Source organism: Pyricularia grisea (assembly GCF_004355905.1).
Source record: "Pyricularia grisea strain NI907 chromosome Unknown Pyricularia_grisea_NI907_Scaffold_7, whole genome shotgun sequence".
NCBI classification, from domain to species: domain Eukaryota; kingdom Fungi; phylum Ascomycota; class Sordariomycetes; order Magnaporthales; family Pyriculariaceae; genus Pyricularia; species Pyricularia grisea.
This window is the reverse complement of record NW_022156720.1, coordinates 2,726,768-2,747,708: the sequence shown is the minus strand read 5'-3', so window position 1 is coordinate 2,747,708 and position 20,941 is coordinate 2,726,768. Positions and strand designations below refer to the sequence as shown.

Genomic DNA, 20,941 nt, shown 5'->3' with positions numbered 1-20,941 from the left:
CCCCCCAATTCTCTACTTTCTCACTAACATGGTTGGTTCTTAGGATTGTTGATGTGGTTCCAGCTCAGGTTGGAGACGATGCACCTTCGTTAGTCAAGGCCGAGGTCACCATAGACTTACGTCGCCTCGCTGATGGCGTGAAAAAGGATTGGGACTCGCTAAGGCCAGATGATGTTGTCTTCCTATTGGCGGTCGATGCATCGGCCTCGAAGGAGAGTGAAACGGGCGGACCAGCTCTTGGTGAAGCTCAAAAACAGGGATTGCTGGCAGTTCGTACGGCCGAGGTCATGCAAATTGTCGATGACCGAGGTCGAGCCGTCAGAGATGATGGCTTTGGACGAGGAGCAATCCGGAGGCTGATCCTCAAACTCGACCCGAAAATGTACAAGGCTGACCTTGAAGGTCCGTCATCCGCCAAGTCCGACATTTATCTACGATTTAATGTCGTAGTTCGACGAAGCGGGAGAGAAAACAACTTCAAACCTGTCTTGGAATCTATCAGAAGCCTTGCTCTCACCGATGTGCCCCTGGCTTCATGGCTACACGAGGTTTTCCTAGGCTACGGTGACCCTGCCGCAGCTACGTACAAGCTTCTCCCCAACCGCATCAAGACTCTAGATTACAGGGATACATTCCTCGATTGGCAACATCTTGTTGCTAGCTTACCTGGCAGGATAGTGGAGCCTGGTTTTGACGTGGAGGGTAGCTTTGGGCCTCCTTACGTCCTGGAGACGGTCGACAAGCCCGAAGAAGAGGTATCAACCAAACAGTCAAAGAAACGTCGGAGAGATGCAGAGCCTGCCCTCATATCGGAAGTCGAGACGCTCAAAGTCTCTACCTACAAAATGCCGAACAACGGACCGTACCCTGCTGACATCCCGAAGAGGAACAATGTTCGCTTCACCCCCGCTCAGATTGACGCAATCATATCAGGCAGTCAGCCCGGCTTGACTGTCATCGTTGGGCCACCGGGAACTGGCAAGACCGATGTGGCTACCCAGATCATCAACAACATCTACCACAACTTTCCGGAGCAGCGGACACTGCTTATCGCCCACAGTAACCAGGCACTAAACCAGTTGTTCGCCAAGATTGTTGCACTCGACATTGACGAGCGCCACTTGTTGCGCTTGGGCCATGGCGAAGAAGACCTTGACGCCGGGGGCAACTTTGGCAAGGCTGGACGGGTGGAATCTTTTCTCAAAAACCGGGATAGGTACCTGCTAGAGGTCACCAAGCTGGCCGCCAGTATTGGTGCTCCTGGGGCCCATGGTAACTCGGCCGAGACTGCGGGCCACTTCAACTCTGTGTATGTTGAGCCGGCCTGGGCCAGATTTTTGGCGTTTACCGAAGACACATCGCTTTCTGCCGCTGAGATTGTGGCGGCATTTCCTTTCGCCGATTTCTTTGCCGATGCACCTCAGCCTCTATTTCCTCCCGAAGGAGACCGAGAAGCTGTTCTAGAGATAATTCACGGATGTTACCGACACATCTCGAGGATATTTGCAGAGCTGGCTGACATCCTACCTTTCGAAATACTTCGACGTGAGAAGGATAAGGCAAATTACCTCCTGACCAGCGAGGCGCGCATTATCGCAATGACATCTACCCATGCCGCAATTAGACGGGGGGAGATTGCGTCTCTTGGATTCAAGTATGACAATGTTGTGGTGGAGGAGGCCGCCCAAATCACCGAAATCGAGAGTTTCATTCCTCTAGCCATGCAGAAACCCAAAGCTGGCCACAGTGGACTTCAACGCATAGTTCTGTGCGGCGATCACTTACAGAACTCGCCCGTGATACAGAATATGGCGTTTCGTCACTACGCCAACCTGGAGCAGTCCCTTTTCTCACGCCTTGTGCGCCTCGGGGTGCCGACAATAACCTTGGATCAGCAAGGACGTGCTCGGCCGTCCATTGCCAAGCTGTATCAGTGGAGATACAACAATCTGGGTAACCTGCCTCATGTCGAGACCAGCGATGAATTCTTGACCGCAAACGCTGGGTTCAAGTACGATTACCAGTTCATCAATGTTCCCGACTACAAGGGCAAGGGTGAGTCCGAGCCGTCACCACATTTCATCCAGAACCTAGGCGAGGCCGAGTACGCAGTCGCCATCTACCAGTATATGCGGTTACTTGGGTACCCGGGGGATAAAATCAGCATTCTTACAACTTATGCTGGTCAGCGTGCCCTGGTCCGTGATGTGCTGAGACATCGCTGTGGGCGAGGTCAAATCTTTGGACTGCCAAAGATTGTCACCACAGTAGATAAGTACCAGGGCGAGCAGAATGACTGTAAGTACATTCCTAAACAAGGCAGATTGCGGAGGGAGTTGGCAAACCTGAGAAAATATTGAATCAAGCTGACCTTGATGTAGATATCATTCTGTCACTGACTCGCACAGCACGGGTGGGTTACCTGAGAGATGTCCGCCGTTTGACTGTCGCCCTCTCGCGAGCTCGACTTGGTCTTTACATTGTTGGGCGACGACAGGTCTTTGAGTCTTGCCCGGAGCTGCGGCAGGCATTTGATATCCTACTACAGCGCCCCGATAAGCTGAGCTTGGTGACAGGGGAGCTGTGGCCCTCGCAAAGGAGCCTTGCGGATGAGGCCGACAAAGAAACCGTAGCAGGAGAAGTCGTCATGGAAGACGTGGTGCACATGGGCCAGTATGTGTACGAGATGACGGTGACCAAAATGGGGCAGATGGGGACAGGGAAGGGACTGCCAATGTTGCAAGAGGTGGAGGAGGAGGCTGCAGGTGCAGTGGAAGCTCTCCCGCCTCCTCCAGCAGCCTCGGAGCCGATGGAGGTCATCGAAGATAGGGAAGTGGACGGAATAGATACGGAGATAGAAGATGCAGGGGTGGCAGCAAATTGATGTCGCGACTGCGGTGGGCTCGACACGCCAGGGGACCGGCTGTTGTCGACGTGTTATTATTTTATCTGGGGTCTGTCAGGGGGGGTTTTGGTTGCCAGAAATTAAGCTACCATTGCGGAGGATAACTCCGGACGCGTTTTACATACCTACCACGTACCTAACTTAGGTACCTACTTCGTAACTGAGGTACCTTACCTACCTACCTTACCTAGCTACCTAGCTAGCTGGGTACCATTTCCAATCGCTACTGAAACGACTGCCAAAATGTACCCAATGCATGTTTAAATTGTGCGCAGAGTACCTGGATGCGATAGAACGAATCGTAGGTGCCTAAAAATGCTTCCCTGGGTGTATGAAGTTGAAACCTTGTCGCGAACTCACCGTCGGTTGTGGAAGTTTAGATGCACGCACGCTCTCTTAAGAACCCTGCTGCTCATCAAGTTGCCCAGAGGCAGGGGCCAGGGCACTGGTCTCCACACCATTCCAACCAAAAACTTCATCTCGGGGTTAGCCGGGGATCACAATCATTTCCACGCTTTTTGTAAGGACAAGTATTGTAATGCATGGTTGCGTAACAGAAGCGCTATAACTATCCTCATCCCTACCCAGACAGAGACAGGCACGTGAAGAATTCTTTGGAGAAAGACGTAGATAAATAGGTAGCTAGTGCTGGTTTTTGGGGAAATGAGCGCATGATGGCCCATGTTCTAATCTTTGTTTGAAAAGGTGCCCAAGGAGAGAGAGCTAGGGCCTGGTGGTTGGGTGCCTGCCCCACCCAGTTAACTGCCCTTTTGCCGTCTCAGTATTGTTCTGGGTGGCAAAGATTTCGAATGGATCTAATTATGTTCTTCTGCGCATTCAAAAAAGTAACAGCACAAGTGAAGAAGGAATAAATATGTAGTTGCAAAAGCACTGGTGAAATCAATATCAATAATCTGCAATCCCTCAACAGCGCGCACCCCAAGATCACATTTTTACAACACGGTTTTGGCACAGCACGGTCAAGAAACCCTGTATACTGTATGTGAAGAGACCGCAGGCAGCACCCACACAGTGTAGGTCCGAAGGAGAGTACTGTAACTCCCGGACGCCTCACGCCGATTTTTAAAAAATTAGATTGATTGAACTTTGTGCTGCATTTCCTGTCCCAACCTCTTTTTCCTTCACCAAGAAGAAGTGAGTGACGAACCACGTATCGTCACAAATCAACGCGGAGACATTTGATTCAGCACGTCCGAATCATCTCTCCCGGCGTTTCTCTTCGTTTCGTTGTCCTCCTTTTTCGAGAGACACTCTCCACTCTTGGGCATCTTTTTTTTCCCGCAAGGAAAAAAAAAACCAAAAAACCAGAGTGCAGGAAACCGCCCCTCAGGGAGAAAAAAAAAAAAAAAGCGTGCGCACGCATCTTGAGCGCTTCTGTTTGCCGATAGTCCTTCGTCGCCTCGACCACCGACCGACGTTCATCTGGAGACAAAACGATCACACTCTTTTCATCAATTTCGATCGCAAAAAATAAAATAAAGTCAAGACGGGTTGTCTCGGAATTTCTCACGATCCTGTCCATCAAGCGACAGCCGACGCAACCACCGCCCGACTTCCGTGACCGAAGTTTATCTAATCATCTTGGCCAACTCACGCCCGACTCGAATTTGACATTCGGTTCCTACAAGCGTGACCTGTTGACAGCTCGCTTTGCGACCACGATAGATTTCTACATCATCCCTTTCTCATCAACTCGACGCTCCCACGACTGACGAAGATCCGCAAGCCTTATGACGTCTCCTGCAAGCACACAGGACCAAAACCCGGCGCAGAATCCTAGTGCTTCCTCGGCCACGTCGTATGCTTCAGCCGCCGGTGCTGCGAAGAAGCCTTCCTCGACGCCGCTGAGCGCACAAGGATCGAACCCTCCGCCTGTGGTGGTTGGTTCGTCTGCGCCTGGTAATCCGCAGCATGGCAATAAGCCTGCTGCATCGCCTGTGAACGGCCGACCGGCCATCACGCCCGCCATTCCCGCTGTCGCTGGTGCCACTAATGGTCACGACCGGAAAACCTCAGTCACAATCAGCGCCAACGGACCTAGCTACGCTGCCAACGGAGGCCCAGTAGGCGGCCCCAAGGGTAATATCCAGTTCGGCTATAAGGAGTCGCCCGGTATTGTCCACAGCACCCCTCAGCAGGGAACTACAGCACCTATCCCTATCCCAGGAAACAACGCCAGAGTGCCTTCTCCAGCACACTCACCATCCCCTATCCCCCAACCCTCGGCTAGCGGTGGCAGACCGCCCTCGATGATGGCTCAGGATGGAGGACCAAGCATGAAATTCGGAAGTCTCGGCGGTGATGGGGAGGTATGTTGTTGCTTTTTGCTGACTGCATAGACCGGCTTGATGCGGTCCACTTAAATCATTGCTGACACGTTCATGTTCTTTAGCGGCACATGAAGCACCTTTCCCAAGGGCCTCACAACATGGGTTCGGGATCTCCTCACATGCGTCACGGCAGCACACATTCTGTTCATGACAACATGCCAAACCACGGGGGTCCGGGAGCCGGCCGAGGTGGAAACTTTGCTTCGTCTGGTGGACGCGGCCGCGGAGGCTACAACAACCAGGCCGGCTATAACAGCCCGATGGGCTACCCCCCGACCGGTCAGTACGGCCGTGGTGGTGCACATGCCGGCCAAGGTCGTGGTGGCATGCCATACCAACAGAACCAGCGGGGCATGGCTCCTTACCCGAACTCTCCCCAACCTCGAGGCAGCCCTGCTATGGGTAATGCCATGCCGAACCCCGGCACCCCGACTATGAACGCATCTCTCCCTGTTCATCCTCCTCAGCAAGGCTACAACGCATACATGCCGCCTGCCTATCCTAATGTAAATGCAACCCCTCAATATCAAAGACAAGGATCGAAACCTTTGGGCAAGAAAAAAGGCGCTCGTCGGGACTCTGTGAAGGCGGGAACGCAAAACCCGTGGCAGAATTCCGACACATCTCAGGACCACCCTAGCGGGCGGTATCGACGTCAAGGCACGCACTGGGATTCAGCGTTTGGGCTGTCTAACCAGCCGATCTCGCCCAAAGTTCTTTCTGAGATCTCACCACCCCCTACAATCCCTCTCGCCGACGCCGGGCACAAGATCAACTTGTCGCCGGCTAGCGGTAATTTTGATCGCTTGCTAACTATAAAGAAGCAGACCTATGGATTCGCACCCCCCTTCGATCCCCGCCAGCAGGGTATGATGGGAATGGGCTACCAGTATCCGATGGGCCCCAACATGCCACCCTACGGCATGCCGCCGCAGGGCCCCTCTCCTTCGCCGGGTTTCTCTCAGCAGCAGTCTTACCCTCCCGGTCCCTACACTCCTCAAGCCCAGCCAATGTCTCGTAACGCTTCGCAGGTTTCTGAACGTCCTAACTCAAGCACCGGACACCAGCAACCCCCCGCTAACCCTCAAGGTCCCCCTCCCCATCACACCCCGACCGCCAAGCCCGCAGTTGTCTCATCTGGAACGTCATCCTTCGTAATTCCCAAGAAGACCACTGCCAAGATCACCATCAAGAATGCTGCAGGGGAGGCAGTTGATTTCAAGGCTCTTAAGCCGCCTGCGTCACCCGCACCTAGCTCCCAGCAGGCCAAGACTCCGCCAGTTACCAGCTCCACTCCCACACCACCTCCCAAATCGGCCACACCATCGCACACTCGCTCCGATAGTGCGTCCAACCTCAAGACTGCCGAGCAGAAGAGGAGTGAGTTCATGGAGCAGGTCCGGAAGACTGCTGCCGGCGATGCCAAGGAACCTGCTGCCGAGGAGACTGCTGAAAAGTCAACTGATAAAGGATCCGCGGATGCTACTACTGATAAGGCTGAGCAGCCTGCTACTGTAGAAGAAGCCAAGGCTGTTGAAGCCAAAGATGGCTCTAAACCCACTGCTGTTGAGGAAGAGCAGAAGGCGGGTGCTGCTGATGCCCAAGGCGAGAAGCCAGCAGATGAAAAGGTCGAAGAGGTTACTGAGACAGAAGAAGAACGTTTCGAGCGCGAAATCCGTGAGATGGAAGAACGCGAGGCCGAGGAAGAACGCCGGCAGGCCGAATATGATGCCAAGAAGAAGGCCCAGGCTGAGGCCAAGAAGGCACAGGAAGAAAAGGATCGTGCCAAGAATGCCGCCGAGAATGATCGCAAGCTTCGGGAGCAGGAAGCTGAGATGGAAAGACTTGAGGAAGAGAAGGAGCGCAAACGCGCTGAGGCCGAAGCTTCAGGCAAGACTGAATCTGTCGCAGACGTGCTCGCTGGTAAGAGCTCAAAGGCTCCTGCGAAGGCTACCGGTGGCATCAGCTCAGTCACCGATAAGCTTGCAAGTCTCTCCGTCAAAGATGGTGCCTCGGGCAAGTCTGGAAACTCGGAGAAGACCAAGTCCAAGCCCGCTGCGCTCAACCTTGCTCCTCTTAACACAAAGCCAGTTGAGCCTCCGCAACCCAGCGCGGCTCTCCAGTCACTCAAGTCGGCTCGATTCCTCGAGGTCATTGCGCCTAGTCTGTATCCCGCCGGCATTCACTCTCCCAACCCGGCGCTTAACTCTGCCGTGTCCAAGAAAGGCAAAAGCTTCAAGTATGATGCCAACTTCTTGCTCCAATTCCAGAAGGTCTTCACGGAGCAACCTTCGATGGAATTCGGCCAACAGGTGAAGAGCCTGATTGGAGACGGCGACAGGACTGGGTCGGCTAGGACCCCGGCTTCGTCCCGCCAACCGTCTGGTCGTGGTGCCTCTGGACCTTCCGGTGGATTCCCTGGCGGCTCTTTTATGAACCCCGGCAAGCCTGGCTCCGCGTTTGGCAACATGGGCCCGCCTGCTAGAGGAGGTGGCTCCATGGGTCCTATTGGATCCTTCCAGAGACCTTTCCCTGGAGGCACCGGAATGACACGCAACCCTTCGCAATCTGGCATGCAGATTCCGGGATCTCCCCGTCAAGCCAGCAGGCGAACTGGAAGCAAGCGCAACGACTATTCGAATGCCAAGCAGGAAGCACAGGCTGCTAAGACCATGCCTCTCACCGCTGGCATGGAACTGAAGCCCATCGCCACATCTGCCTCTGGCTGGAAGCCCATGAGCCTTACCAAGGGCGCTTCGCAGAGCGCCGGCACGGGTACGCACATGGAGCCCGAAATAGTTCAGCGTAAGGTCAAGGCCGCGCTCAACAAGATGACGCCTGAGAAGTTTGACAAGATTGCGGACCAAATCCTGGAGATTGCTGCTCAGTCCAAGGATGAACAGGATGGCCGTACCCTGCGCCAGGTGATCCAGTTGACTTTTGAGAAGGCCACTGACGAAGCGCACTGGGCCTCGATGTACGCCAAGTTCTGCAAGAGGATGCTCGAGACCATGAGTGCCGATATTCGTGACATCAGCATCAAGGACAAGCACGGCAACGTGGTCAGTGGTGGTGCCTTGTTCCGCAAGTACCTGCTCAACCGATGCCAGGAAGAGTTCGAGCGTGGTTGGAAGATGGATCTTCCTGAGCCCAAGGAGGGTGATGAGAAGAAGACGGGAGAGGCCGCCATGCTCTCTGACGAGTACTACATTGCTGCGGCCGCCAAGAGGCGTGGTTTGGGTCTCGTCCAGTTCATTGGTGAGCTGTACAAGCTGGGCATGTTGACGGAGCGCATTATGCACCAGTGTGTGCAGAAGCTTGTCGACTACAGCGGCATTCCTGACGAGGCTGAGGTCGAGTCTTTGTGCAAGCTGCTGCGTACAATTGGTGCGAATCTGGATCAGAACGCAGACAAGACTCAGGGTAGGGCCATGATGGATGCCTACTTCGACCGGATCAACACCATGATCAACCTGCCCGACCTACCCAGCCGTCTCCAGTTCATGTTGATGGATGTTGTCGATCTTCGAAAGGGCGGTTGGGTTTCCAAGGAGGCCAACAAGGGCCCCAAGACTCTCGATGAGGTTCGTGCCGAGGCCGAGGCCGCGGCGGCTCAGAAGGCTGCCGAGAACGCTCGCACCAACCAGAGGGGTGGTCCCAGGCCGCCAATGGGCGGTCGCGGCAGCGATATGCGTGGCATTTCTGGCTATGGTCAACCCCAACAAAATCAGAACCAGGTTGGCATGGACGACTTGAGGAGGCTCAAGGGCTCCGCCATGCGCACATCATCACAGAACGCCACCTTCGGTCCTACCTCGATGTTTGCCAGTCGCAGCAACAGCGGCCGCGCCAGACTTGGTGCTGGTGGACCTTTTGGGCGTGCTGGTGAGGAATCGGGCGCGTCGTCGCGAACTGCGACGCCGCCTACGAGGGAATCTACGTCAAATGCAAATGCATTTAGGTATGTCTTGAAAGACGTTTCCGCTTTTTGGTCTTTTGAAAATTCCACCTGCTAACTCATCATTTTTCTACTCTACAGCTTGCTTGCAAATATGGAGACGGAAAACCCAACCTCGCCCCCTGCCGTGTCGCCGGCCTTGACTAAGGCTACTCCCGACACGGGCGATAAAGACAAAAAATAATCAAAGAAGAGCTGGCAACTCTATGACGCTGTCTTTTTCTTGTTTATCCTTTTTTATTTTTTTTTCGTCTTGAGTAGCGCCCGTTTCCATGTTTTGCACCTCGCCCTTGTAGGCAAGGGAGGGAGCGTGCGTCTTCTCCTGCATTGTCCATGAATGCATAGACGGGGCAGGTTATTTGCATTTACAGGGTTTTCAAAAATGAGTAAATCGTTCGTGTTTACAAAAGCGGCTTTTTTGTCTTTTCTTTCTTCTCTCTCCTTTTACTTTTTTCAATGATACCTGCCGATCCTTGTTACACGTCCTCATATTCAAACTCGATAGACAGGCTGGTTCGGGCCAATTTTTATGTCCCAGACCAGGCGAATCCTCATGCTCTCCTCCATCCCTCGGACCGTATTTCCATCTACATTTACACAACCACTAATAAGGTCTGCTTGGAGGGGGGCGGGGCTTTTACTCACTCTTCACTTCCACCACATGTTTTAATTTAGAACTTTCAAAAGTTTGTCCTGGAGCGCGCCTTGAGTTGGTCGGGGGGTGACCGGGAAGGGTGGCAAGGGGGGAATATCCCATTGGTATTTTGAGGCGCAATGAGGACGGGGTTGCCCTTCCCACTGTTTTGTTATGATGAGGATTCTCTTTAGTTGACGCGCGTATTTACTCTTTTTTGCTGCTCTTTTTCATTTGATGACTTACTTTTTTTTTTTTTTGTTATTTTTCTCCTTCCCTCGTATCTTCTCTGGTTTTGTTTCTGTGCTTTCACCCGGCTTTCTGACTTTGGTCTCGCCTCGCTTGTTAATATACAGACCCAAATGGATCACTTTAAAAAAAGATTTCAATTTTGACCGGGGTTTTCTTCTTGCTTGCTTGCTTTGTTTGCAGTGGGTTGGTCTAGCACATGCACACGAAACGGGAGGCGTATTTCATCATAGTACTCGCACACAATACGGGTAGCTCATGCAGAGGAGGTGACGCGGGTGGGCATATTATTACCCAGCCTCCAAGGCCACATTCTGATTCTCGCCTTTGTCATATCGAGCAACTGTAGACTTTATTCTTGGCCCAGTGTTTTATTTGAATTAATAGTAAATTTTCAGTACAGTACACTGAAATGACCAGATCAAACATGCATGCCACCGTTCTGCCTGCCTAGTGTCTGAAATCCGAAAAGGACAAGCTGCCCGGAGAGTAAACGAGTAAGAAAACATAAAGATCATTCAAACTCATCGTCAAGAGGAACAAGTTATATGTATAATATATTATGCGTATGAGGTATCCGTCTATCCATAACCGTTGTCGTCAGCGCCCAGTGCCGCTGATGTGCACATTCGTTTGTTCACGTCAATAAAAGGAAAACAAAAAAACAAAAACCAAAGATTAGAAATCACGAATTATACGAGAAATATCCAGACTCTGAACTGAATCCCAGTGCTGACAAGCCCCACGGACGGCCTCACGCTGCCGCTGCAAAGCCCAACTTTGTAAACAGATTGTCCATGGCAACCCACTGCCTTCCGCACTTGTCAAGATAACGATCGACGGTGGCCTTGACGGTGCCGAAACGAACACGGTTGTGCTCGGCGAGAGCCAGCAGTCGCTCCCTGGCCGCCTCATCTTTGACACCCCGGGCGCGGGCCCGCTCGACGTCGAAGAGGCTCGCGAAGTACACAAGCTGGTTGTAGAGGTCTCGCTCGCCAAACTCGTAACGCATGCGTCCCATGCAGTCTAGCGCCAGGCCCTTGGGCCCCAGGCAGCGCGAGCCGTAGACGCTCATCTGCGTCGTGCGCGCGCCGCAAGACGTGTCATCGCACACCAGCCAGCCTTCGTAGTAGCGAGCCGTTGTCAGGCGGACTGCACGCTCCACTTGTGCGACGACCGAGATCGGGGGAATGGTTGCGCCGCACGAGCCGCACGCGACGCCAGACGGCGTGACACAGCTCTGCTTCTCTTCACCCACGGCAGCTTGAAGGCCCTCAAAGACCGACGTGGCTTTGCAGGTACGGCAACGCAACTCTAGACGAGAGCAGTTCCGGAAGCGGATGTCGTCAGGCATTTGAGACTCGAGAGGGTGGATCTCCAGCCCAGCGTCGGCGTCGCCATTCACGAAGCCCTTGTTCTGTCCGCTGACCGAGGCGTACCGACGGGCATCAAGCCCAAGGTTTTCCGCGAGCTGGGCTGTTGATGTACCGATAATGTTGGCACAGAGACGCTCTACGGGCGGGAAGATCTGTTTCGCCATGTACCAGTCGACATCGGGTGACAGGCCCGAGTCCGGTTTGAGCACGTCTGGTGGGGTGTAGGCACGGGTGGCCGCTGGCTCTGAACCAGTTGTGATGATGTAGGATATGACGTCTCCTTTGCGGATCGTCTTGCCCCGAGCAAGTTCCCGTAGCGCAACCTGGACCTGTGGCATCGAGTCGCCGTTGGGATACTCCTTGGGGGCCTTTCCCAGCTGGGTGAGGATGATGTACTTCTGGGGAGGAATCTCTTGGGCACGCATCTTGGCGGCAATATCACGAAGGTACTCATGAATGCGGGCGACCGATGTTTCTGTTTCATCGCCAGACAGAATCTCATCGAGAATGCGGGCCGAGATCTCTTTGGAGAGTGCGCAGTACTCACGTCGACGCATGTCCAGACCCTTGACCTCCATCTTTTCTACAAACTTGCCATCCACCTCAACCATGTTGATGGCTGCGTACTTCTTCTTGGCCTGCAGCAGAATCCGGCGGAAGACGTTGTCGATGTCGATCTCCAGTAGACGATACCGCTCGTTGACGGCCCGCTTGAAGTCCTGGCCGACACGGAAAGCTGCGGCAACGTTGTCGACGTTGGCATTGATCATGACCGAGTCTGTATCACCGTAGATGACCTGGAGCGAGTTGCTCTCTGCCAGTTCCTTGGTACTCCTCAAAATCTCACGGCCCTTGTAGGTCGTGAGAATGGCCAATGGTCTCGCATAGAAGCGTGACTTGGTGTAGCCCAAACATCCATACATGGAGTTGGCCGTAAGCTTCAAAGCCAGTTGCTTGATGTCCCACGTGGCAAGCTGTTCAGGAGTAGCTGACTTGTCCTTCATGAGACTCTTGACTTGCCTACGCCGGCTGACAAGGGTGGCAATCAGCCTTGGGAGGATTCCTTGGTCAAGCTCTGCTGGCGGTACCTCGGGGACGGTATCTTCCTCATCGTCAATCTGTAATGTGGACTCGTCAGTAGGTGAAATAAATTGAAAAGAAACAAAAAAAAAAAAAAAGATCTGCCTCCCTCTTGCGTTTTCATCATGACTTACCCGCGATTGCCTGTCGACAGTCGTAAAACAGATGTTGTACTCCTGGATAATGGAGGGATACAGCGAGTTAAAGTCCATGACAAGCACAAACTTGTCGTACAGACCCTTCTCGGGCTCAAAGACCAATCCACCCTTGTACTTGTCCTTCTTCTTTCCTGCCTCACCTGCTTGTCCCTCCTCGTCTTCCTCGCCAGCCCGTTGCCTGCCCTTGAAGGCTCTCTTGTCAGGGCATATGTACTTGTTGCGATGGAACTCGTGCAGCAAAATGTACTCGTTACGCTCGGCACGGGTACCAGTGAGCGTCCTTGCCCATGAGTTACCTGCCAGGTTGGTGAGGACCTTTGTGAGTGGCAAGACTTGGGTTCGCAGTGCCAGGGCCGCAATGAAATAGGTGTCCGCCTCAATATGGGTCAGGTAGTCCATGAGTCCGTCCTTGGTGCCAGCCCAAGTTTTGAGAGCGGCCTCATTGTCAACGTCACGCCTTCGCGGAGTGGTGTTTGCTCCGCCACCTCCGAGGTACAAGTTGCACATCTCGGTCAGACTCCAAGATTGACACTTGGTCATGACAGACTTTCCGGCATCGTTGGCGAGATCGCAGAGCAGACGGCCCGACATTATTTGACGTTCAGCGAAGACATTACCACCCATTTTCCCCATTGATGAAGGCCACTCTGAACGACGCAGTCGACCAAGCCGCGACCACTGGTGAATCTTCCTCTCGTGTAGTCTATTCAGCAAAACGCTGTAGTCTACACCTTCGAGCTGGTGGCCAACGATAACGTCCGGATCGGCTACGTCCACCTGTGCCAGGAAAAAAGAAAGCATCTCGGACTCTTGTTTCAATGTTTTGACCAGGCCCTTGATTCTTCGTTTGTCCTTGGCCAGTGCCTCAAATCCAATGGGGAAAGCCGCACCGTTCGGCCTGATTAGAGTAAATGTCCGACAAGGCAGTTTCTCTGCGGGTGTTGTTTCGTCTAGAGACACATTTTCGTAGACTCGAGCACTAATGGCCAGGATCTCCTGTTTGTTGTCCTTCGCATTGAATGTTGTCCGGAGTGCCAGGCTCATGATGGTAAGGGGCGGTGTATCAGGCAAGTCGGCGGTCTCGCTCATCACAGAGATTTGGTTGGGATGCTCAACCAAGACTTCGAGACGGCAATGCGAGGCGTTTCGGATGGCTCCAAAGTCGGCGTCGCCGATTTTGAGCCAGCAAGGGCCCATGATATTCTTGAGAAGGACAAACTGCTCAAAAAGTCCCGTGTTGGTGCCAAAGACGCGTGAGAAGGTTTCTCCCGACCTGTCGGGGTCTAGCTGCGGCTTTGTGTAAGGGTAAAGCAGCTTGAGATATTTCCCTTCCTTGGGCACGTCTGGCAGCTCAAAGGCATACTTGCGGGTACACGCCTTGATCTTGTGCATGTCGACCTTCATCTTGGTCATGATATCATCAACCTCGGAATAGACGTCCATCATTTGCACGGGCTCATCTGGACACTCCTCCCCATCCCGCTGCCTGTTCTCGCGTGGGAGAAAGTAAAGTTTCCTCAGGATGTTGTCGACTTTGATAAAGCAGCTGACATATGCCTTTGCCTTCTTGTCCAACACCTTGCCGAATAGGCACAGGCTGCCGTTGACCTCGGTATAATCGGTCCAGAAGAATCTTAGGCTACCGTCAGCTTCCACGGCATTCTTATAGTCCATCTTGCCGACGGTTCGTGTCTCTGTCTGGGAACTGACGACGTTGAGCCCCTGTGTTATTGAATTCCACGAAGAGGCGTCGACGTCGTCCGAGACTTCAGCTTTGACGGGCGATGACCTAATCGGTGCTGGGATCGGCTCAGGCTTGATACTCTTCTTGATCGGCCGTGAGGCTGCTAGGTTGACGCTTGATGCCTTGATGGCGCCAGCATGCGAGACCTCCATCATATCTTCGTCCTCATCTGCATCTTCAGGGGCTCTCTTATCGGCTTGAGCCTTTCGCTCTGCGACCTTGGCCGCGGGAGACGATGGGGCGGGATCGCTCATAGGAACATCTCCAGCTGGTAATTGAAGTGGCTCGTCGTCCATAGGCATAAAGTTATCCTCTTCTTCTGCATGTGGCGACTGTGGTGCTGGGCGGTCGTCCACTATCTTGACTTTCTTGTGGAGGGGTAATCTTGTGTCGGGGCCTGGAGACAGAGCGCGGGCTTTCCGGCGCTCAACAGTCTTGTCCGTTTTCTTGGGGGCACGGTATGCCGGGACCCTGACATTTGAGTCGACTTCACCGAGAAGGTCTGCAAGAAACCTATCGTCATCTTCGGTTTTGATGGCCTGGTGGCAGAGTGTGAGTTAATTGACAGCTCTGATGCCAAGTCGGCAGGCATGCAATATTTTCCCACGCTGCAGTAAATCAGATATAGGAACAAGGCGAACCTTTTGTTTGGGCTGGGTCTTGCTTGCTCCCTTGGAGAAGTACTCTGAGATGTCGCGGTCATTGGCATCCCGTTTTGCCTGCTCTTCGTCACGGGCGCGTTTTGCTAGCCATAGTAGTGTCGCGTCAGTACAGTACAGTACCAAACCATGGGCAGTGAGTGCACTGAGACAAGAGACATACCTGCTTTGCTGGTCTTTTTTTGTGCTGGTGCGCCGCCATCTTCGCTGTCTGACTCGTAGTATACAGGCACACGATCCCAGTCCTCACGGCCGTCGTCTGCATATCCTTCGCCATTGTCGTCGACGACGAAATCGTCCTGGTTGAGACGTTCCCGGACAATCTTCTTGTAGCTGTCCTCGTCCACCTCCTCGTAAAGGGAGCCCTCTTGCTCTACTTCGTATGTGTCGAATGTCTTCTTGCCCGCCTGCCTCAGGGCGCGAAGTTCGGCGAGTTTGGATCTTTTGTTCGCCTTGGAAGACATGGTGTTTGTAGAAGCTGGCGGGTCGGTAAAAGGGAGGTCGGTCGGTAGGGTTAATTATGTCCGGTCGTACCCGCTGTCAAAAGAGCATGTTCTCCCTAAGACTAGGGCGATTATATGAGTTGTTACTCTTTTCTCTTGAGTTTAAAGAGGGTGTATCATCACAGGTGCTTTTTCTTTGCTTGAGTGCTTGTATGGGCGGCAATTAATTGTTCGATAAAGCGCCTGGTACTACGAGATATTGTGGGGGGGGTGTTCAAAGTCGCGTCCCATATACCTGGCGCGTCCGGACGCGTTTCGTTTAATTGATTAGCATATTAGCAGGGATCACCCACCTTGACACCCCTGTCTTTTCCTCTTTTTTTTTTTTTTTTTTTTTTTTTTTTAACATGTCCATTAGGCTCCGCAACCAATTACGTAGTATGGTATTACCACCTACCTACCTATCTTACCTAGATAGGTACTTTCTACCTAGCCTCGAACAGAACTATTGGGGATCCATCCGATTGCATACCTACATACCCACGCCATGCACTCGACTTGCTCGCGACCTTGAAGCAAAAGTAAGGGTTGGTTGATGCTTGTGTCATAGACATGACAATTTGCAGAGCTTGCACAAGGAGTGCTGGTCGCTCAGTTCTCAGCATTCGGTCTGTCAGCTATCTCTCGAGCAGTTTCGCTGCAGATGGCAACTCTTGGGGTTCGCAGATAAAAAGTTCAGACGCCCTATCCTCTGCTGTGACAAGCTCGTCTCGACCGCAAGATATCACCAGAGCCATCAAGAATTCGTCAGATACAGAAACCCTTGGCGAGCATAAAAAGGACCCCAAGCGCAAGCTTGCAGGTAGCAGAAATCTTCACGACAGCATCAACTATGCTGTGCGGAAGCACCTGAAGTTTCTTGGCGACGATCGCTTCAAGATCGCCAACCATGTCTTGAGCACCTTGGAGAGAGATGCATTCGACGAGGCCCTTCAGCTTGTGCGCAAAATATCCAAGGCTGACCGAGACTACATGGTCTCTTGGAATCACCTTATAAGCCATCTTTTCGAAAAACAGCGGCTGAATGCGGCAATCAAACTGTACAACGAGGTTAGCAAATCCCTACTTGCCCCTTTCCTATCTATCTATCTGGCACGAGCTTCACAGATCGCTAACATGCTTACATGGTTACCTCCAATACAGGCCAAGAAGCGCGGACAGACACCTAACGCGCAGACATACACTATCATATTTGACGGTTGCGCAGGTTCTGAACACCCAAAACTCGCTGTCGGCGAGGCGGTCAAACTTTATCACACATTACTGCGCAGCGAGAGACTCAAACCAAACACGAAACACCTCAATGCTGTTCTCAAGGTTTGCTCGCGCGCTGGAGACCAGGAGGCGCTTTTTAGCGTTTTGCAAACGGCCGAGGGCGACAGGAAGCCCGACAACCTCACGTACACCACTGTTCTGAACTCTCTTCGTGTCAGGACGGCACCCTCTGACAGGAAGCCTGAATTGAAGGGTCTCAAAAAGGATGAGCGAGATGATGCCAGGCGCATGGATATAGCGATCTCTATCCAGCGGGCAAAGGCCATATGGGAGGAGATTGTGAAGCTATGGAGGTCTGGAAAGCTCATCATGGATGAAGAGCTCGTCTGCGCCATGGGCAGAATTCTCAGGTCCGGCGACCGTGGATCAAACAGCGAGATACTCGCTCTCGTCGAGCAAGCCATGAACATTCCTAGGCTTGACAAGCTGCCTCTGCGGGCGCCACAACAGCCGACCGAAGATAAGTCGACTGTCGTAACTACCCGCCCAAGATTAGTCTTTGGGTTTGCCAAACCAGGTAGAAACACGTTGTCTCTAGTTCTGGAATCTCTGTGCACCACCAGGGAGACTTCCCTTGCTGTGAGGTACTGGGACTTGTTTATCCAGGAATACGGAGTGATACCCGACAGCGAGAACTGGTTTCGACTTTTCAAAACCCTATGGATTGGCAAAGCCAGCGGTAAGGCGTCCGAGTACATCACAAGGATGCCCCCGCAGTTTCTCAGGCCCAGCACTGTGCACATCGCCTTGGGAACTTGTGTAAGGGACAACCTGAACGAATCTGCCACGGCCAACGCGGATAAGATCCTGGCATACGCCATCCGGACACTAGACGCTGTAGACGCCATGACGATGCGCCACTATCTGCAAGCAGTCATGGGGAACAACCATCGTTTCAGGGTTATGGAGGAGAAAGGTGACGTGAAAAAGTCGCAGGCCGAGCTCGGAAAGCATTATGCACATGCGTTGCGGTCTCTCCAGGAGCCTTTGATGAAAGCCACCAGCAATCTGGCGCCCTACCAGTTGCCAAAGGGCCCTCTACAGGGACAGGCTGCAATCCAATACAACGAATTTAGGGAGCTGGCCGCCACGACGCGGCGCATGATATCAGTCGCTGACAAGATCATGAACCAGCAACTGGTCTCGGATAAGAAGGACTTGAAATGGATCAAGGACCTCCGCGTGAAGATGCAAAACTTTGTCGACTCGGTATACGAAGATCGCGACCACCTCGAACCCAATCTCCCATCTAAACAGGATAACCAGCACCTTTATAACAGGGAGAAGTACCGTGAGCTTGACAGTTATGACTGGAGTGAGGCTGCTGCGGCCGAGCTGAAATTCTAGGCTCTTCCAAGGCCAGTGGGGCGGGGCACCTTTGGGCGAGTTTGTGTTTTAGTGTAACAAAAATGTAATATCTGAAATAGAAAGCGGACAAAGGCTGTGTTATAACAAAGAAATCATCTTGTCCTGTGGGTGACCTTTTAGTCTGTCAAATCTCGTGGTCCGCTGATGGTGAGCAGTTACCTCTAGACTACCTAGTTACCCTACATGTCGTATTGGACCACATAGATAGATACCTACCTACCCTGCAGTTTGGAACATTTGAAAAGTCCCTTTGTCACTGCACTTAGGTACCTAGTTGACAGTTGCAAAAGTTAAAAAAAAGAAAGAAAAATCCCCAATTGCACAATTGACGAAGGCGCTCGCAAGAAAACGTTATACTTTTTCCAAGTCCAAACTATATAGTCTACACGAGTCGCCGAGTCCAAATGCAGTTTAATCAAAAGCCTGCTCAGAAGAATTCCTGTCGGTCAACAGTCAAGCAGTTTTTTTTTCCCAGTTTGCTGTTGTTAGACTTCATACTGTGCAGGAACTTTGGTGCAAAGCCTCCACTTGTAATTTGGGCTAAGCATGGGTACTGGGTAACCCTAACCCCCTGTCAGATCAGTCTCTTTCCTGAACACGCGGAGCCAGCCGATAACACGCGTAGGACTCTACGTCCGGGGAAGGAAACTAAATTATCACACATGGTCATCCTCTCTCACCATTGACATCGAGATACCATCCAAAACTTGGTCTTTGAACAGAAGAACAATTGTCGCATTAACCAACCAAACGATCTTAGCGTTCATGGGAAAAGAGATCAAGATGTCGAAAAAGCACGCGACCGACTTCGAAAAGATCATCCACGCCGGTACGAGAAACCTCCCCGAAAGCCATGTATTGCCTACCTAAGATGCCTACCTACCTACCTACCTCGTACCTACCCACACCTTTTCAGGCAGCTTCCCGTCAATTTTAAAATCGTCGCAACGGCCACACTAACGCGACGCCATCATTTTTTTTTTTGTTTCCCTGCGCCTGGGATATTCAGATCGAAACCGCAAGCAGAAGGAGGCTCTCGCAGCCAGGATATTCAGCCGGGACAGGCGATCCAGCGCCCCAGGCAAAGGCTCAGGCCTGTCTTCGCCCTCCGCGGCCGCTGGCTCCCTTGCTAGCCGCGTAGGAGTGAAAAAGGTAAGGTCTTGGCTCATGATAAATTCCATGCGCTCTCTATGGCTCAACGCTTGAGGCTAACCAGCCTTCTCGTGTCGGGGACCCATCCTTCCAGAATCGCGCATCTTCCGGAGCAGTCAAGCCCGGCGATGTCAATGGTATCTGGTTCCATGACCTGCATGGCTCCTCCACCGACGCAGCGAAGCCGGCCGCGGGCTCACTAGCCAGTCGCATATCCACCCCCGGAGGCGGACCGGCCGTGCCCAAGGGCCCCAAGCGCCAGCAGCAGCAGCAGCAACAGCAGCAGCAACAGCGCGCCTCGAAGCTCTCACACGCCCTCTCCAGGGATCAAGCAAAAGCGCCAGCTCAGCAACAGGCCACCGTAAGGAACAGTGGCATATCCATACGCGGGCTTGCTGGTCCGCCAGTCGTCATGGCCCAGAACTTTGCGCCCGGCACAACAGCCGCCGACATCGAGAGTGCCTTCACGCCATGCGGCGGCATCGTCACGAGCTGTCGCTTGTTAAAGACGAGCCCCATCATTATCGCCGAGATAGTTTTCGAGGACCCCAACGGCGCGCAACGTGTGATTGATCAGTTCAACAACCAGACGGCCGACGGCCGTCTCTTGAGGGTGTACCCTAAAGTTGGCGGCGGTGCCGTCACGCAGCCAATCGTCTCCAGGCCTGAGCCTCTGCTAAACGGGAGCGGGAACATCATAGATGGTTCGCACGGCTTCTCGGGTGGTGACTACGATACCGGAATGGATGTCGACGGAGGTGGTGGAAGCGAGAGGAAGCTCTACAGCGACTCTTTGCTGCCTCGAAATGGTAATGGGGGCCGTGGAGGGTCAAGGGGCAACAATCGTGGTCGAGGAAAAGGGTCGGGCCGTTAGGAAGAGCCTGATCTTTTCCCCTGGTGGCGCGGATCAGACAAGTCCGGCCAGCCAAACCACACGCAATACGACTCACGCTCGGAGGCATGTAGTCTCGTCCAGGAGACGCAGGATTCGCGTGCCCATTGGGATGGAGGTCCAGATAACGGATATGTAGACGAGAGGGCACAATGGGACGGCCACTCACAGCAGCATGCGCGGAGCCCGCGTCGCGGCGATTCACCGACGCAGCATCTGCGATACCACAATGACAACAGACACAACCACTATCAAGCGGACTATAGCGGCAATGAGGATCAGTCTTATTACGGCAGCGATTCGCGTCGTGCCTACCGCACTGGTTTTTCACCTCGCCGGGATACGTCACGGTACTAATAGTTAGTTGGAATCCCCCCTTATTTCAGATCGACAGGGGACGTTCAAGCTTTAGACAGGAGTATTAGCAAAGTCTTTCTCTTTTCTATTTTTTTCTTCTTTTTTCTTCTTCTGCTCTTTGGGACATATACGGTACCTGGAATATATGCATAGAACGTCTTGAACCAAGGCAGAAAGAAAAATAAGAAGAAAAAATGCCATGATGAATCGAGGACGCTGCCACCATTCCTCGTCATTGTTATGACACACTACCCAAAAGACCCTGTTGTTCCAGTTGATA

At 52.9% G+C, this 20,941-nt stretch overlaps 5 protein-coding genes across 5 annotated transcripts in view; 4 read left to right on the top strand and 1 right to left on the bottom strand.

Moving 5' to 3' along the window:
- The window catches only part of PgNI_09834 (uncharacterized protein), a 4,900-nt gene extending 1,859 nt beyond the window's left edge, over positions 1–3,041 (top strand). Inside the window, exons 4-5 of the mRNA XM_031129816.1 lie at positions 44–2,298; positions 2,382–3,041. Coding sequence (XP_030977919.1) covers positions 44–2,298; positions 2,382–2,884 — 2,758 coding nt within the window. The 3' untranslated portion in view covers positions 2,885–3,041. The remainder of the gene's footprint in view (positions 1–43; positions 2,299–2,381) is intronic.
- Positions 3,042–4,065: 1,024 nt separating this feature from the next.
- Positions 4,066–10,178, top strand: PgNI_09833 (uncharacterized protein). The gene is made up of 3 exons (XM_031129815.1): positions 4,066–5,235; positions 5,319–9,217; positions 9,296–10,178. Exons 1-3 carry the CDS (start codon positions 4,657–4,659, stop codon positions 9,396–9,398), a joined length of 4,581 nt encoding a protein of 1,526 aa, XP_030977924.1. The 5' UTR covers positions 4,066–4,656; the 3' UTR covers positions 9,399–10,178.
- A 474-nt stretch (positions 10,179–10,652) lies between these two features.
- Positions 10,653–15,578, bottom strand: PgNI_09832 (uncharacterized protein; the record flags this gene model as incomplete). The annotated part of the gene is made up of 4 exons (XM_031129814.1): positions 10,653–12,591; positions 12,688–14,994; positions 15,097–15,200; positions 15,278–15,578. The coding sequence occupies 4 exons, from the start codon at positions 15,576–15,578 to the stop codon at positions 10,852–10,854; spliced, it is 4,452 nt and encodes a 1,483-aa protein (XP_030977925.1). The 3' UTR covers positions 10,653–10,851.
- Positions 15,579–16,051: 473 nt separating this feature from the next.
- On the top strand, positions 16,052–18,338 carry PgNI_09831 (uncharacterized protein). The gene is made up of 2 exons (XM_031129813.1): positions 16,052–16,667; positions 16,761–18,338. Exons 1-2 carry the CDS (start codon positions 16,170–16,172, stop codon positions 18,237–18,239), a joined length of 1,977 nt encoding a protein of 658 aa, XP_030977922.1. The 5' UTR covers positions 16,052–16,169; the 3' UTR covers positions 18,240–18,338.
- Positions 18,339–18,922: 584 nt separating this feature from the next.
- Positions 18,923–20,661, top strand: PgNI_09830 (uncharacterized protein; the record flags this gene model as incomplete). Its single annotated transcript, XM_031129812.1, has 4 exons — positions 18,923–19,089; positions 19,270–19,412; positions 19,507–20,221; positions 20,324–20,661. The coding sequence occupies exons 1-4, from the start codon at positions 19,026–19,028 to the stop codon at positions 20,659–20,661; spliced, it is 1,260 nt and encodes a 419-aa protein (XP_030977923.1). The 5' UTR covers positions 18,923–19,025.
- Between the last annotated feature and the right edge of the window lie 280 nt (positions 20,662–20,941).